We start from the raw sequence: 15,545 nt of genomic DNA, 5'->3' as shown, positions 1-15,545 counted from the left end.
CCCAAATAAGCAGAAGTTCCCTTCTCTGGGTATATTACAATTTTAACTAGCAACTCTAGGAAAACAAGTTACCTTTATGTGACTCAGTGTAAATGTAATTTTTTCAAGTTCATACAGGGTGGATGGGTTTGAGGTGACCGAGGCAGAAACTACTGAAGAGATGACTTGTTCTTCCTCCTCAATGTCTTCACCAGGTTCCAGTAAAAAATGGTCAGATGAGGAAAGCAAGGGGCCAATACCCTTGTAATATAAAAATGCAACTGCAACATTGCCTAGCAATCAAATAAGTACATTAGGTGAAATTTTTGGAACTCAAAAGAACAAACGTAAGCCCTTAACACAAAACAGACAGAAATGTTACTCTTAGAAGTCACATGAAGACTCAAATGGAGCCCATGTTCTATAAGCCCATGCTACATTATCAATCCAGGTTAACTTTTATATTCACTGGCCTTTCATAACCAAACCTCCATTCCATTTTCTATAACAAACTGTAGTGAGAAAAGTAGTTCTATGTTCACTACAATAAATTATAGTTAGAAAATTAGTCCTAGATAAGTCTACATCTAAATCTTAATAAAGAACCAGAGTGAATCCCCTTGAGAGAGAACATTTTGAGTTATTACTTCCATGTGCACATATGTGACTTAGAGAACTTAAGAGTAACCATTACCCATCTACAAAACTACATAAGAACTGAATGAACTGGGACCTGCCACAGACTTTAACTTTGTGCTCCCTGCAGGGATTTCTGTTTAATACTGAAAACATAACAACAACAACAACAACAATAGTACTGATAACATATACAGTCCCCAGAAGGAAAATGGCTTCGGGATACAATCATTAATATAATCCCCTGGTACTCCTCAGATGTAGTATATTAGACCATAAAGCTACAGAGTTATGGATACAAATATTGATCCCACTGTCAAAAATGATTATGATGATACTGGAAACTTCTGCAGTCCAGTAAAATGTAGTATTCTTTCTGAATGATTAGAAGAGGCAGGAGTTGGCAAGTGTTGCTGCTACTCATGTTCTGTATCTTTATTTGAAAAGACATCAGAAGATATCCTTGTTTAATCTAGGTGCACTACTTAATGCATGTTCCTGGTCTACAGCTTTCTTGTTTGTTTAATTTGCTGGTTTCTGTTTTCTTTTGTTTTGGCTCTGAAGCTTGAACTTAGAAGTCTCATTTGAACCAAGTCTCCACTTTTTTTTTTCCATTTAATTGGAGATAACATGAGCAGATAGGTTGGCTCTGATCTCAGATCTCAGCCTCCTGAGTAGCCAGAATTATAGGCATGAGCCACTGGTACTAGCCCTAATCTGCTACTTTGAAAACTTTGTCAAAGAAAGAAATGGACATGAGTCTAACATAGTAACAGTAGTGAAACTATGATTCCTAGTTTTGACAATTATTCTAAAATTTGCTGGACATAGATCAAACTCTGGCAAAGGACCTCAAAACTTTTCTTGGCCAGTCATGGGGTGTGAACTCTGGGCTTGGGTGCTGTCCCTGTGCTCTTCAGCTCAAGGAAAGTGCTCTACGGCTTGATCCACAGCACCACTTCCAGTTTTTCTGGTGGTTAATTGGAGATAAGAGTCTCATGGACTTTCTTGCCCGGGCTAGCTTTGAACTGTGATCCTCAGATCTCAGCTTCCTAAGGATTACAGGCATGACCCACTGGTGCCCAGCCTGAAAACTTTTTAAATCAACCAATATCAAGTTTAAGGGGCTGTGACTTCTCAGAGACGATAACTGGAGAGGGTCCAGTATCAAAGGAAGTATCAAATTAAGGTAGATTTAAAAATTCTAACAATCACTACTATCCTGTCTAAAGATAAATGATTATTCTTATCAATGCTTTACTCTGGACAAGGGCTTCCTCAAAATGCTCTAAAATCTCTTTTGATCACCCTTGGGAAAATTGTTTCAGTATGTGTTCAATCTCAGCATTTTGAACCTCTTGTGAATACTAAAATTTGTCACTAATTCTAGATCTCATGTAGATTCAACCCTCCTTACCATAATCAGTGCCTTATCACAAAATTAGGGGTTCATACTTTCTCATTTTTTCTTTACAATATTTGTGCTCTAGATCTTAGTAGTATATTTCTCTAGATAAAAGGTACTCTATGATTCAATGAATAGAACAAATACTTTAGTATTTACTTAATGTAAATAACTCTTCTAAAATTCTAGAGTTTCCACTTCAGAACTAACACATTCTTTTGTTAAAGTTTTAATTTATTGTGTTTCTGAATCTCTATTAAGAAAATTTTGGCCTGTGCCAAGGAGACCTACGGTTTCTCCTATTCAGTCCTGTAATGTTTTCCGGGTGTCTGCTTTGGCTCCGAGGTCTTTGATCCATTTGGAGTTGATGTAAGGTGATATATAAGGATCTAGCTTTAGTTTTCAACGAGTGATTAACCAATTTTGCCAGCAACAAATCAAAGAGAAGTTGGACAAATGGGATTGCATGAAGTTGCAGAGCTTCTGCATGGCAAAGGACATAGCCAGCAAGTTCAATAGAAAGTCCACAGATTGGGAGAAGATCTTCACTAGCCATACAATGGACATGGGTCTCATATCTAAAATATACCTGGAACTCAAAAAATTAAATCTTCCAACAACAAATCCTCAAAGAAACAACTGCCCAATAAATAAGTGGGCTAAAGAATTAAAGAGAAACTTCTCTGAAGAGGAAATAAGAATGGCCAATAGACACATGAAGAAATGCTCAACCTCTCTAGCCATAAAAGAAATGCAAATCAAAACAACATTGAGATACCACCTCACCCCAGTTAGAATGGCTATAATCAAGAACTCTAATAACAACAGATGCTGAAGGGGATATGGACAGAAGGGAACTCTACTGCATAATTGGGAGTGTAAATTTGTTCAACCATTTTGAAAAGTAGTATGGAGGTTCCTCAAAAGACTCCACATAGAGCTCCCCTATGACCCAGCAATTCCACTTTTGGGCATTTACCCAAATGATCACAAACAAGACCATACTAAAGCTATCAGCACAACTATGCTTATTGCAGCATTATTCACCACAGCTAAGATATGGAACCAACCCAGATGCCTCTCAGTAGACAAATGGATCAAGAAAATGTGGTATATATACATAATGGAATTCTATGCCTCCATCAGAAAGAATGACATTGCCCAATTTGTTAGGAACTGGAAAGACTTGGAAAAAATTATATTAAGTGAAGTAAGCTAGACCCAAAGAAACATAGGTCCCATGGTTTCCCTTATTTGCAATATCTAGTATATGTCTGAGACAAGCAGAAAACGGTCAGGCAAATTGATGTTAGGCGAAATGCAAGATAAGGACTCAAATTGTTTTTCTTTCTTTCTGTTGTTTCTAACATATTTATAAGATGATTTCTTTGTTGCATTGTATATCCCTCCACCATGGTATAACCTGTGTTTTCACTGTATTTGATGTTGATTTAATTTGGAGAGGGGAAGGGAAAAAACAAATTGTTTAAATAGGGATACAGGTGGACCTATTGCAACAATGAATGAGATGTATAAGACATTATGTCGATAAACGAACTTTACAACTTTGCGGGGCGGGGGCAGGGGTGCTTGGATGGTAAGGAGAAACAAAGGAGGAAGAAATAATGCTTGATAAAAAATGTACTCATTTCCTTGCTCATGTAATTGTAACCCCTCTATATGGTATTTTCACAATAAAAAACTTATTAAAAGTTTTAATTTAGCAGTCCTTTTTTGGATTTAGCTAGTTTAATTTGTTATCTATATTTCTTTGAAATGAACTTAAAAAAGATTCATATTACTATAATCCAATTCCAAGTTATTGTCCAAACTACTGGAAAAGTATTAGGGAGAGAGAAATTATAAATTTTCCTTCATGCTAAATTCTAGAAACAATGTTTCTATCACAGCCAATGCAATGGATTCTTTAGAGGATCATTTGCATATTTAAAAAATGAATATGTTATTAATGAATTTCTTCAATAAGTAAAATCACTTGTAGACAACATCCAGAAGATGTGAATGGTTTGTAAAATTTGCCCTTACTTTTAAGTTCCAACCTTGAGGAAAACATATTTTCTCATTTTGATTTTTTGAGGGCATATATTACTGTCACTGAAAAATGTCAGTTTGCTTGTGTTATCATTAAGTATAACAAAGCTACCATACAAACAGACAGTATCTATTTGAAGTATTAGCTCTACGACAATTTTATCATCTGTCACCCTAATAGGTATTTTCAGTATCTTTCCCTCAACTTTAAGCACTATTCAAGTAGTCTTTAAAATTTCAAGTTTAATTTTTTTCAGATATGATTTTAAATATTTTCTGTATGTTTGATTGGTTATAATATGGTAATAGAACAAGAGTTAAGAGTTTAATAGTAACATGACAGTCATTTTCCTTTGTTTGATAATCATTTGTTGCTTACTTTTGTAAAAAAAATGGTAAGAAAAAAGTGGTGAGGATAATATTGATGGGTAAGAAAAAAAATTTTACCAGTGAAGTAAAATAAAACAAAGCAAAGTGAAATAAAAAGAAATTCTCCTGAGAATGCATGTATATATGCTTTTGGACATAAAGAAAAATAATCATTTGATGATATGGTGTCTATTTGTGAGATCTCTGGCATTTATTTTATAATTTTTCTATTTATAACCAAATTTATATTCTTTGAGAAAGTATTTCAACTTATGTCTCCCTAAATAATGTAGTTTTACCTTTCTGAGAAGTTACAACAAAAATTCTCCTAATAGCATTCTAGTTAGCATATTGTTTCAAGAGAATAAGTAAATAGTTATATTAAATGATATTAAAATCTAGGTAAGTGACAAGAAAAGCTGGTTGAGCTGATTTCTTAGTTAATTACCTCCTTTCTAGTTCTGGTTCCATACTACTTGCTGACATACACCATGGCAAACTCATTAGCATTGCACTTCAGTTTCAAAATGCATCCCACAGTGGGTGTTGCATGCCCATGAAGTTGCCTTCTAGAGTAGCATTCTCACTTAAGAGTTTAAAAATGGTGCTTTAGATTAATTGAAGCGTTTACTGTTGAAAGGCTGAGAAATGACAAGTGGAATGAGATGTCTAACCCCAAACAATAGTTATTTTTAACATATTATCTCAATTTACTTTCCACCCAATGACAAATTTGGTTTAATGGTTAAGAGTAAGTATCTAGATATTTTCAGTTAAAAGTCTTCTCAGGTATTTGTATCAGAAAGAAAATTTCAATTAATGTATAAATATTCTGTATATAGATATCAAGTACTTTTTCTATAGAAAGGCCCGTGTCAGTTATAGATATGCATGATATAATTGAACACATGAGTATTGCACATTCATTGGAATATTATATATAAGATGTTTAAAGTCCTACCATCTGAATCATATGTAGTTTTCCTCTTTGGAAATATTTTTATATAATCTCCTTCCACATTCATATGAGGATGGATATGTTTCATGTGATATGAATCTAAAAGGAAAACTTTGAGAGCTGCAACAAAACCATAAAAATCATAAATCCTCTGAAATTATTTTAATCAACATGTATTATCAAAGTTTTATATAGACATAACTCCTTCAATCATTATATTTCAGCTAATAGATGGCAATTAGAATAAATATTATGAATATATTTGGATAGGACTATGTATAACTAAGTTGAAAAGTTTAAAATTTTTCATTTTTCTATAGCACCATGGTTTAATCTTTACTGACGCTAACAAAAAACAAAATATACATGAATTCAGAACCACAATTACTAAACAATGAGATGTAATTATTACATCTTCAAGTATAGTATGCATGAAATAAATATAGCTTTCTACCTGAAGAGTAATTGAATTAAATTCTCGAGTGACAATTTCCTTACGTACTATATATTTACTTTATAAATACAGAAACAGAGATGTTACATATATATGTAAGGTGCATATACTTATATACATACATATTCATAAATACATGTATATTATAGAATATATAAATTATAAATATAAATAAATATATAAATTTGTAAATAAAATTTAAAAATAAAATATATATGTAATATAGGATTAAGTATATACAGGTAAATTTGTATATATGTATATCACAATGCTTCTAACCTTAATTTAATAAGTGGTGAATCTTGATAAGATAAAGATTGTTGTAAAACTTCTAGCTATCACAGAGAAAGTGAAATAGACATATGCAATGATTATTTCATAAAATATATCCAGTTTCTTCAGAATAACTTTATAGGCATCCTCAATTTACACTAAATTTCTGATTTTTTTTCAATATTGGGGTTTCAGTTTAGGGAACCTTGTTTGCTACCACTTGCACCACTCCACTAGACCCTTTTTGTTTTGGCTATTTTTTTGAGATGGTGTGTATATAGACATCCAGGTCAGCCTGGACTTTGATGCTCCTATTTGTGCTTCTCTTTGCCAATAGGACAGCAGGCACATTTTGCCTAGCCATTTCGCTTGTCCTGTAGCTTGAGATAACATATATACACCATTAGGCCCAACCAAGATCCTGAATTTTTAAAGTATTATGACTTGATGCCAGGTGCTGGTGGCTCACACCTGTAATCCTAGCTAAATCAAGAGGCTGAGATGTGAGGATTAAGGTTCAAAGCCAGCCAGGGCAAGAAAGCCTCTGAGACTTTTATCTCTAATAAACTACTCAGAAAAAGCTGGAAGCGGAGTTGTTGCTCAAGTGGTATGGGGCTAGCCTTGAACCAAAGAAGGTGAGGGACAGCGCCCAGGCCCAGACTTCAATCCCTAGGACCAGAAAGAAAAGAAAAGAAAAAAAGAAAGAAAAGAATGAATTGCATGAAACAGGATAATTTCTAATTTACTATTGTGATTGTTTCATGTTATCAAAACACAAAGAATTCAGAAACTAAGATATTAATATATTGTATCAGATAGAACTATTATTGGTCATGGTAGATCCCAACAAATTAGAAATGACTTAGTAACAATAACCCAGGAGTAACATACTCTGTGTTCTTAAACAGGGAGAGATAGACATGACAGGAAGAGTAACCCATGCAGATACCTTTTTACTATGGTACTTTATTCATATTGCTTTCATAATATGAGCCACCATTCATTACTCCTCCCATAAGACTACTATCAGTCTAACCAACAGTTTTTCAAATATTTTCCCCACTATCTTTTGGGAATGTCTCATTTGGAAATCATTATTGCTTTAAAATTTTGACTTTCACAACTTACCTACATCAGTAGAATTTGTACCAAACTGAGTGGTCTTTTGGAAGTTCTGAGAAATTCCTAAGGTAGCTTGCTCAGCAGTATGCAGGAGTTTTGTAAGACGAGTCCTTCTTTGATTCATTGATAATTTGTCCCAAATTTCAAATGTATTCTTTTGAACCAAGTTATTCATGGTTTTTACAAATTCCTATTTTTTTTAAAAAAAGCAAGTCTTTAAAACACATTGGAGTTTCACACTGATCACAAATGTAAAGAAAATATATTAAGAGTTAAAGATCAACATACTCACAGTGAGAGTTGAATTAGAAGATAGGTGCTTGCCTGAGATAGTTTTATTCATATGACCTAGTAATGAAGATGATTGAGCTAATATTTCTATGTATGTAATTATATTCATCAGTGAAAGTTCTGTCCCAGAATTTCTATAGATTTGATGTAGCAAAGTCACAGGGTCATCTGTGTGCCCCATCTAAAATAAAATCCAAAATAAAATTGGAAAAAGAATTTCTTTTGGAGTTCTTTTGGACTTCCTTTTCTTTAGAAGAAAGTATGTATGATAAATTTATTGTAAAGTTGGTTTTCTTGTCCTAATATGTAAATAAGTTACCAGACTAAACTTGAACCATAACATTCAGCACAGTAATGTGAATTTATTTTCAATGGATTAGCAAATAACTAGAAAAGCATAGAGGTTATTTCAAGAAGACAAAGAACATGTTTGAATAAATAAGCTACAAAAGTAGTTTTTAAAGTAACTTTGTAATCTTCTGTACATAAACATATTCTAACCAATGACCCTATCTTAATATTTGAACTGTTTAATACTAATAAATATTTATTCTCTCTGTAATAAATTATGATTTAATAACTTGAACCAAATGATATGGAATTAATAATTCTTTACTGTGTGATCAAATGGACATTTGTTTCAGCTAATAATTACTGGTTGCTTTGAGATTCGTACTTTGAATCACATGTCAATAATTTTATAAATATTCTATTTTATTCACTTTTTTTGGGGGGGGGGGGGAATCTGTCGTGGGGCTTGAACTCTGGGCTTGGGTGCTGTCCCTGCGCTCTTCAGCTCAAGGTGAGCTCTAGCCGCTTGAGTCACAGCGCCACTTCTGGTTTTCTAGTGGTTTATTGGAGATAAGAGTCTCACAGCCTTTCCTCCCCGGGCTGGCTTTGAACACTCAGTACTCAGCCTCCTGAGGAGCTAGGATTACAGGCATGATCCACTGGCACCCGGCTTTTATTCACTTTTTGAGATATTCACCAAATATAGTTGCATTCAACTATGTCTCCTTTAAAGGTGGGAATGAGTCTTAAGTCCAAAAGAATAGTTTCACATTTTTATTTGATAACTTTACATATTGAAAACATTTTTAGTATGATTAGCAAATGAAGAAATAACAAAAATAAAATATCATAAAAAATGGTGGGACAAAGAGTGAATCAATTCAGCAGTGATACTCATTAGACACTACATTGGAAATGAACTTTACAACTTGGGGGAAGGGCAGTCAGGAGGGAAAAATTGGGATAAAATGAGGGAGGGAGTGACACTCATTACCTAACTTATCTAACTGTAACCCCTCTGTATATTATTACCTTTACCATAAAATTCCTTTAAAAAAGTAAAATCCAGCTAGGGAAACACATTACACAGAAAATATTTTTGGAAGGACATTTTGCATACCACCTAAATTAGTAGATACACTTTCTATTTTTCTATATCTTGATTTTATTTAGCACTTTATTCTTATTTGTATTTGTTAATATGCTCCTGTGTTAAACACTTGGTCATTTTGATTCATTAGTTCGTTGTAGTTTGTTTTGTATAAATTGAATATGAGTTCTAAAAAAAGTCTCCTTCCATATTTTAGATGATTTCAAATTAATTCTATCAATGAATTGAACATAATAGTTAGATTTCTGTATTTGAAGAATTTGAATTTTACAGAAAGTTCAATTGCCAGTTATTCTTTTCAAATATAATATTGTAAGACTTTATAATTGAGACTACAAAGGCAAAATAAACTTTGATGCACTTACTTTTTTCAAGGTTTTTTTAACACTTGTAGCAATACAGGCATTATCCAAATGGCAATTTGTATCCACATTTTCTAGAGAGAAAAGAGATGACAGTAAGTTCTCCTGATCCATTTGTATTCTGGTTTCTTAAGCTGATCATACTGATGCCAGTGATTTTGATTACCCACCTAAATATTAAGGACACATTCTTAACATTTGAGTTTCTATTTCAGTTTTGAAATGCATAATATTTTACTGAAAATGGAGCAAAATGCTATTAAGAATTAGGAGATGAATTTTGACTTCATAAAACATGCTGACTACATCTTCTAGTAAATAAACAATATCCTCATTTTAATTAATAAGGAAAGAAGGTGGGCACTCTGTGGAAGTACAGTTCTTTATAAATGTGCAGTAAACCTTTCACATTCTTCTTTGATAATACATAGAACTTAATAATAAAAAAATACCTTGGCAGGATGAGCCATCATCAGGTGTGAACTGAGACTTCCCTGTGGCTGTCTGATAACCATCCTTGCAGACGCAGTGAAACCCGCCATTCACATTTTCACATATTGCATGATCCCCACACACCACTGATTCACTGCACTCATCTATATCTGGAAATGTTATCAAAATTAAAATTTAATTTAGTGCTCCTTTGATACCTTGTTGAAAACATATGCACATTGAATAGTAGTTTCATATAAAACTTCACAAGAATGCAAGGAAAATTCTATCATTTAAAACAAGGAAGAGCACTCTTAGTAACATATGCTTATATATATGCATATATATAAATATATATATATATGTATTTGTGTGTATATATGTATATATATATATATATATAGTGTGTGTGTGTGTGTGTGTGTGTGTATACATATACACACACACAATTTGGCCTATCCATTTTGAAAGAATATTTATTCTAGTTATTCACCAATTCAAAGTGCTTTAGGAATAGCATGATTCTTCAACAAGTTCATTAAACTCATTTATATCATTGATGGTATAAGATGTAGTTCTCAAAAATAAAAGCTCAGGTTTCAAAATAAGCTGCAAACTATTTGTCTTCTGGTTTTAAGCTAAATCATAACTACTGTTATCTAATCTGCATGATGAAAAATTATCTCACTTTTTTCAAATTTCAATTCTTTGCATGCATTACCCTAAACAGTAACTACGTCTCAGAATCGCTTTTATTTATATCTGATAACCATACAAATGCTGGTTTTAAGCTCATATACATACTTAATTTAAATATTTATATACTATAGTGAAGTGTGCCTGGAACTCAAATGCAATAAAAAATACTTAGCTTGGATTTAAAGTACGTAAAAGTAACTGAAGAAAAAAAGAAAAGTCACTGAAGTATTTAGATTATTGCCTTAAGTTAATGGACATATTTTGTGTCTAAATTAGCTCTGTTATCTTCAAAATACCTATGAGATTAATAAATGAATCTATAATTTTAAATTTACAACTTGACTTCATCCTCTTTACTAGAGAAAGGAGTTATCAAAGTCCAATTAAAATTTCATCTAACTTGTTAGCTGAAATTCTTCAAATTTCACACTTAGAAATAACTTCAATGAAGAAATAGAAAACCATCTAACATACAATAGAAAAATGCAGAATTTACACAATCTTTTTGCTACATTCTTAAATTTTCATCAACTAGAGAACTGTTGCTAGATTTTAAAAGTCCATTAACAAATGAATGAGGGTTAGAAATCTTATTCTCCCGCTAAGTCTATCTACCTCATGATCTGGGCTATCCAGAAATCCAAGTGCTCTACCTTTAAAGAAGCAGAAACATTATTATAGCAACTTTGTATCACTTTCCTTTAGTTTCACATATACTCAGAAGCTACCACTTCACAAAAAACAAAGGGCTGAAAATAGACTATGGGAAAAGACTATGGACAGTACATCAAGAGTAGCATGACAAGCTGGGATGAATATCTAAAATATACTTGCAGTTTAGATTCAGGTAATTATTTTTTATGAAATCAGTGAAGAGGATCAACTTGGGACTAAAGCCATGCTGAGTTCCGCAGAAGGGCACTGTGCACACCAACTAGAAAAAATTTACTCAATGAAGTTTTGAATAGAGCCATGCAGTATCAAAAGCAATATGTGGGCAAGGTGATATGTCCCTATATCCATGTTTTATTGTTCCTGATACTATCTATGGCTACTGGTAAGGTGTTCATTTATCTAAATTTTAAGACAATTTGAATATGAAACACTCATAGGAACTTTATCCCCAAACCAATCTCTGAACAGCATAAAAACTATTGCTTTATAAATTCAATTTGCATCCACTCTCTTGGGCTTTGGGCTTCAATATACACAATCTTGGTGCCAATATTTGACTCTATTTCATTTTCTCCCTGTGCTTCACTCACTACCTTGGAGAATTTTTTTCGTTTTCCTGTGATAACACAAGTCCTCCCACCTCTACTCATTCATCATGCTGCTAATTCAGCAACTTAGACTCAGTAGATATTGCAGATTTTTACTTCAGTAAGTGATCTAATCATAATAACAGTCACTGTAGCAGTATCCAAGGTTAGAATTTAAGATTAGTGTTATGTAAACTTTGATATTCAGACTCAACATTATCTGAAATAATAATACTTATCTCCTCAAAGTAGTATTTTTCTAACTGCTGTTTGGTTTATACTTTTGTTTCTATAATACTTTACTAAGATGTGAACATGAGGCTTACTGAATTTGATATGATCATGCTAGGCTTTCTTGGAAGTTATTGAGCTCAACACAGTAATGCCAGATTGACCAGCCTTACTGGTTGTAGGCCAAGGCAGTCAAGGGAGCTGTAACTTTCCTCACCTTGCTGTCTTCCTACCTTTTGCCCTTGTGGCAAAAGGAGAAGATGAAAGGCTTATAAAAATATTCCATTTTAAGATGGGACAAAAAATATGATTGACTTCTATTTTGGCATGAGATCCATGCTGTCTGCTCTGGGAATCTCTTGCAGGACATAAATGGATTGAACCTTATAAATCTACTTTGTTTCTATTTCCTGCAAGAAAACACACTAGATTAGACCTTAATTAATGTCTCAACTCTCTTACTTATTCAGTTGTGTAATGTTAGGTAATACCTCAACTAATACAGCTAACTCAAAAGCGTTCTGTCTGATAACAAATCTGAAGGTAGATGTGAAGATAATCAGAGTAGTACCTACACTATAGCAGCTACCTCTTTTCTAACTGCAAAATCAGGACCAGTGAACATATTCATGTCTCACACTTTCTTAATTTCAGATGCCTGTGCATAGGTACATTTGGAGATACAAACTAATGATGAAATTTCTTTCTAGGTTGCCATGTTCTGGTTATTCCCAAAGCCAAAAGAGATAAAAAATTATCTTGTTCTCCAAAATTGCTGCTATGCAATTATTTAAGTCAGGCTAAGACTGATAGATCAGATTTAATAACTCATTTTTGCATACTGCAAACTTATCATTTGAATTTATAAAAATACTTCAGTATTCCTAAATTCAAACACATTATTAAAAATCTCAGGTAATTTATTATTTTTCACTAAAACTCTTATGCTTGTTTATTATATTTACATTTATCCAACACAGTAGCATTTTATCATCTCTAAAAATGTGTTTATGTAATGGTTTTGGTTACATACTTATAACTGACCTTAACAAAGAGATTTTATAATGGGTAACACATACTGCAGAGAAAGATAAAATATTTAATTAGGGCTGGGAAGGTGGCTCAGTGGTAGAGTGCTTTCCTCCTCGCATGCATGAGGCCCTGGGTTCGATTCCTCAGCAACACGTAAACAGAAAATGCTGGAAGTGGTGCTGTGGTTCAAGTGGTAGAGCGCTAGCATTGAGCTGAAGAGCTGAAGGACAGCTCCCAGGCCCAGAGTTCAAGCCCCAGGATTGACAAAAAAAAATTAATTATTAGAAATAATTTGCATAGAAAAAATTCAATTTGTATAGTATTGAAGCCAGGGAAAAAACTGTATTCTATGTAAGTGAGACCCTATTCTACTCAAGAGAGACACAGACACAAATGCAAGTAGTAAACATTGTTCTACAGAAAGGACAGAATTCTTAGTTTCTATTCATTTGGCCTTAGGAAGTAAAATCTTGAATTCCTGTTTTCTCATTAATAGGATGAACTATTTGTCAAGAACTTAGTCTCACTGGATCTCGACATCTGTGATTTTAAGGAGAGAAAAAATATATGTAATACTAAATCTCATCCAAAGCTTTTATGACGAAAGTTACTTTATATGTGGAAAATAGTAATTGAATATGGATTAAAGGTAAAGGATTTTGCTTGGGTCATTTCTTCCCAAGTTGGAATCATCCTACATTTTCTATTTATTAAGATGTTAATGACTACAACTATTAGTCACATTAAACTTAAAAAGCAACTAAATTTCAAACGAGAAGCATTATACTGCATGGTGATATACTAATGTAAAAAGAAAACACATTTTTGGTTCTCTGTTCAAATTCCCTAAGGTTTATTATAGTATGCAAGGAAAATTGCTACAGAGCTAAAGAAAAAGAAGCACTTGTACAGCTTCTCAGAAGAAGTTAATCCTTAAGGAAAACAAAAGTTGGTGAAAAATAACCCTTTTTTATAGAATTAGTTTTTCACTGAATAATCCATCAAAAAAAGAAAGTATGAAAGAAAGAAAAATGAAAAACTCTAATAGGTAAAAACAGAAGGACTCAGTACTGGGTATTGAGTTTTGATATAGTTTTTGTATTTACTGGCTACTTAAAATATCTGAAAAGGGAATTACCAAAAATTTAGCGGTCTCCTTCAGTATTTCAATAGAAAGAGTACTGGGAGAAGTCTTAAGAAACGAACTGTTTACTCCCTTAAAATGATGTCAGTCAATCATCTGTGTGTGTATGTGTTTGTGTGTGTGTGTGAAGTGTATGTGTGGTGTGTGTGTGTGTTTTCTTGGTTGGTTCCAATTCAGTATTTTTAAAGTAGAAATTCTTACATGTAAGAAATATAAAGGCAGAAGTACAGATTCTTGTGAACTGAGGGAAATTAACTGTAAGCCTGATCAGATGGTGTCCTTTAGAGACAAGCAGCATTAGGAAATGGAGAGAATAGTTAGAATTGCATTGTATTGTTTCGTATTGGCTGCATGGATTGGATTGGTTTGGATTACAGTGATCAAGGTATCACAAACTAGATTCTTTCACTAGCAGCACTTCTCCTACAACTTACACAATGATAAATTAACTATTAAACCTTAATGGCCTTATATAACATTGTAAGGTTAGCAACAAAATATAGTCTTGAGGAGAATAGAGCATTACTATATATTTTCTGGGGACAATTTCCTGGATTCCTACATTTTAAATACATCTCAATGGTACATTCCACGAAAATACTTAGATGTGACTACTAAAGGTATGGTTCAATATTTTCTTATGCTTTCTTATCCTTTAAGTCTTTTATATTCTTGCAAAGATGGATCTACTATATTGCATGAGTCAGTGTGAATTTTAAGTGGACCACTCACTTAAGTATCCTGTGGAAATAACAATGGCTTCCAGCACATAAGATTGTTTCATTTTAAGTGTTTGAACCTAGAGTAATCCTACATATTCTTGAGGATAAGATGAGGCAAATAACATATATCCTGTTTTTGTTTTTGTTTTTTGTTTTTTGGGTCCAGTTGTGGGGCCTGAACTCTGGGCCTGGGCGCTGTCCTTCAGCTCTTCAGCTCAAGGCTAGCACTCTACCACTTGAACCACAGCACCACTTCCGGCTTTTTTTTTTCTGCTTATGTGGTGCTGAGGAATCGAACCCAGGGCCTCAGGCATGCAAGGCAAGCACTCTACCACTAAGCCACCTTCCCAGCCCCATATATCCTGTTTTTGCAACAGAATAAATATGAAGCATTTATTCTTTGATACAGACATTTCACTAATAATTTTTCTTTGAACACTCCAAAATTAGCATAAATTAATGTGCATATTAGCAGAGTTCTTCTTAGCTTACTGCTTAAATGTATCTGGGAAAATAATAAAGGCTTTGTGATCGAGATGAACTTGAATACTCCTCTTTTATCTGTATTATTCATTAAATATGTAGGGTAGAAGCAGCATATTTTTCCTATGTTACACATAGAGTCCTAATTTACAATCCCATATCTACCTTGGGTATGTGATTAAATTATTAGCTTATTTATAAGCAATTTAGATTATCAGTCATAAAATTATATTTGTG

The 15,545-nt window shown here is 33.2% G+C and overlaps 1 protein-coding gene across 1 annotated transcript in view; it reads right to left on the bottom strand.

Moving 5' to 3' along the window:
• The window catches only part of Adgrl4 (adhesion G protein-coupled receptor L4), a 108,596-nt gene that overhangs the window by 44,371 nt on the left and 48,680 nt on the right, over positions 1 to 15,545 (bottom strand). The window contains exons 4-9 of the mRNA XM_042682767.1: positions 9,756 to 9,905; positions 9,307 to 9,377; positions 7,541 to 7,720; positions 7,255 to 7,438; positions 5,403 to 5,519; positions 73 to 272 (exon numbers count right to left, since the gene is read on the bottom strand). Of these exons, the coding sequence (XP_042538701.1) occupies positions 73 to 272; positions 5,403 to 5,519; positions 7,255 to 7,438; positions 7,541 to 7,720; positions 9,307 to 9,377; positions 9,756 to 9,905 (902 nt within the window). The remainder of the gene's footprint in view (positions 1 to 72; positions 273 to 5,402; positions 5,520 to 7,254; positions 7,439 to 7,540; positions 7,721 to 9,306; positions 9,378 to 9,755; positions 9,906 to 15,545) is intronic.

The sequence above is a fragment of the Dipodomys spectabilis genome, unplaced genomic scaffold, assembly GCF_019054845.1.
Source record: "Dipodomys spectabilis isolate Male_0828 unplaced genomic scaffold, ASM1905484v1 ptg000002l, whole genome shotgun sequence".
Classification (NCBI taxonomy): domain Eukaryota; kingdom Metazoa; phylum Chordata; class Mammalia; order Rodentia; family Heteromyidae; genus Dipodomys; species Dipodomys spectabilis.
The sequence above is the reverse complement of the archived record's forward strand: the minus strand, read 5'-3'. Positions and strand labels throughout refer to the sequence as shown.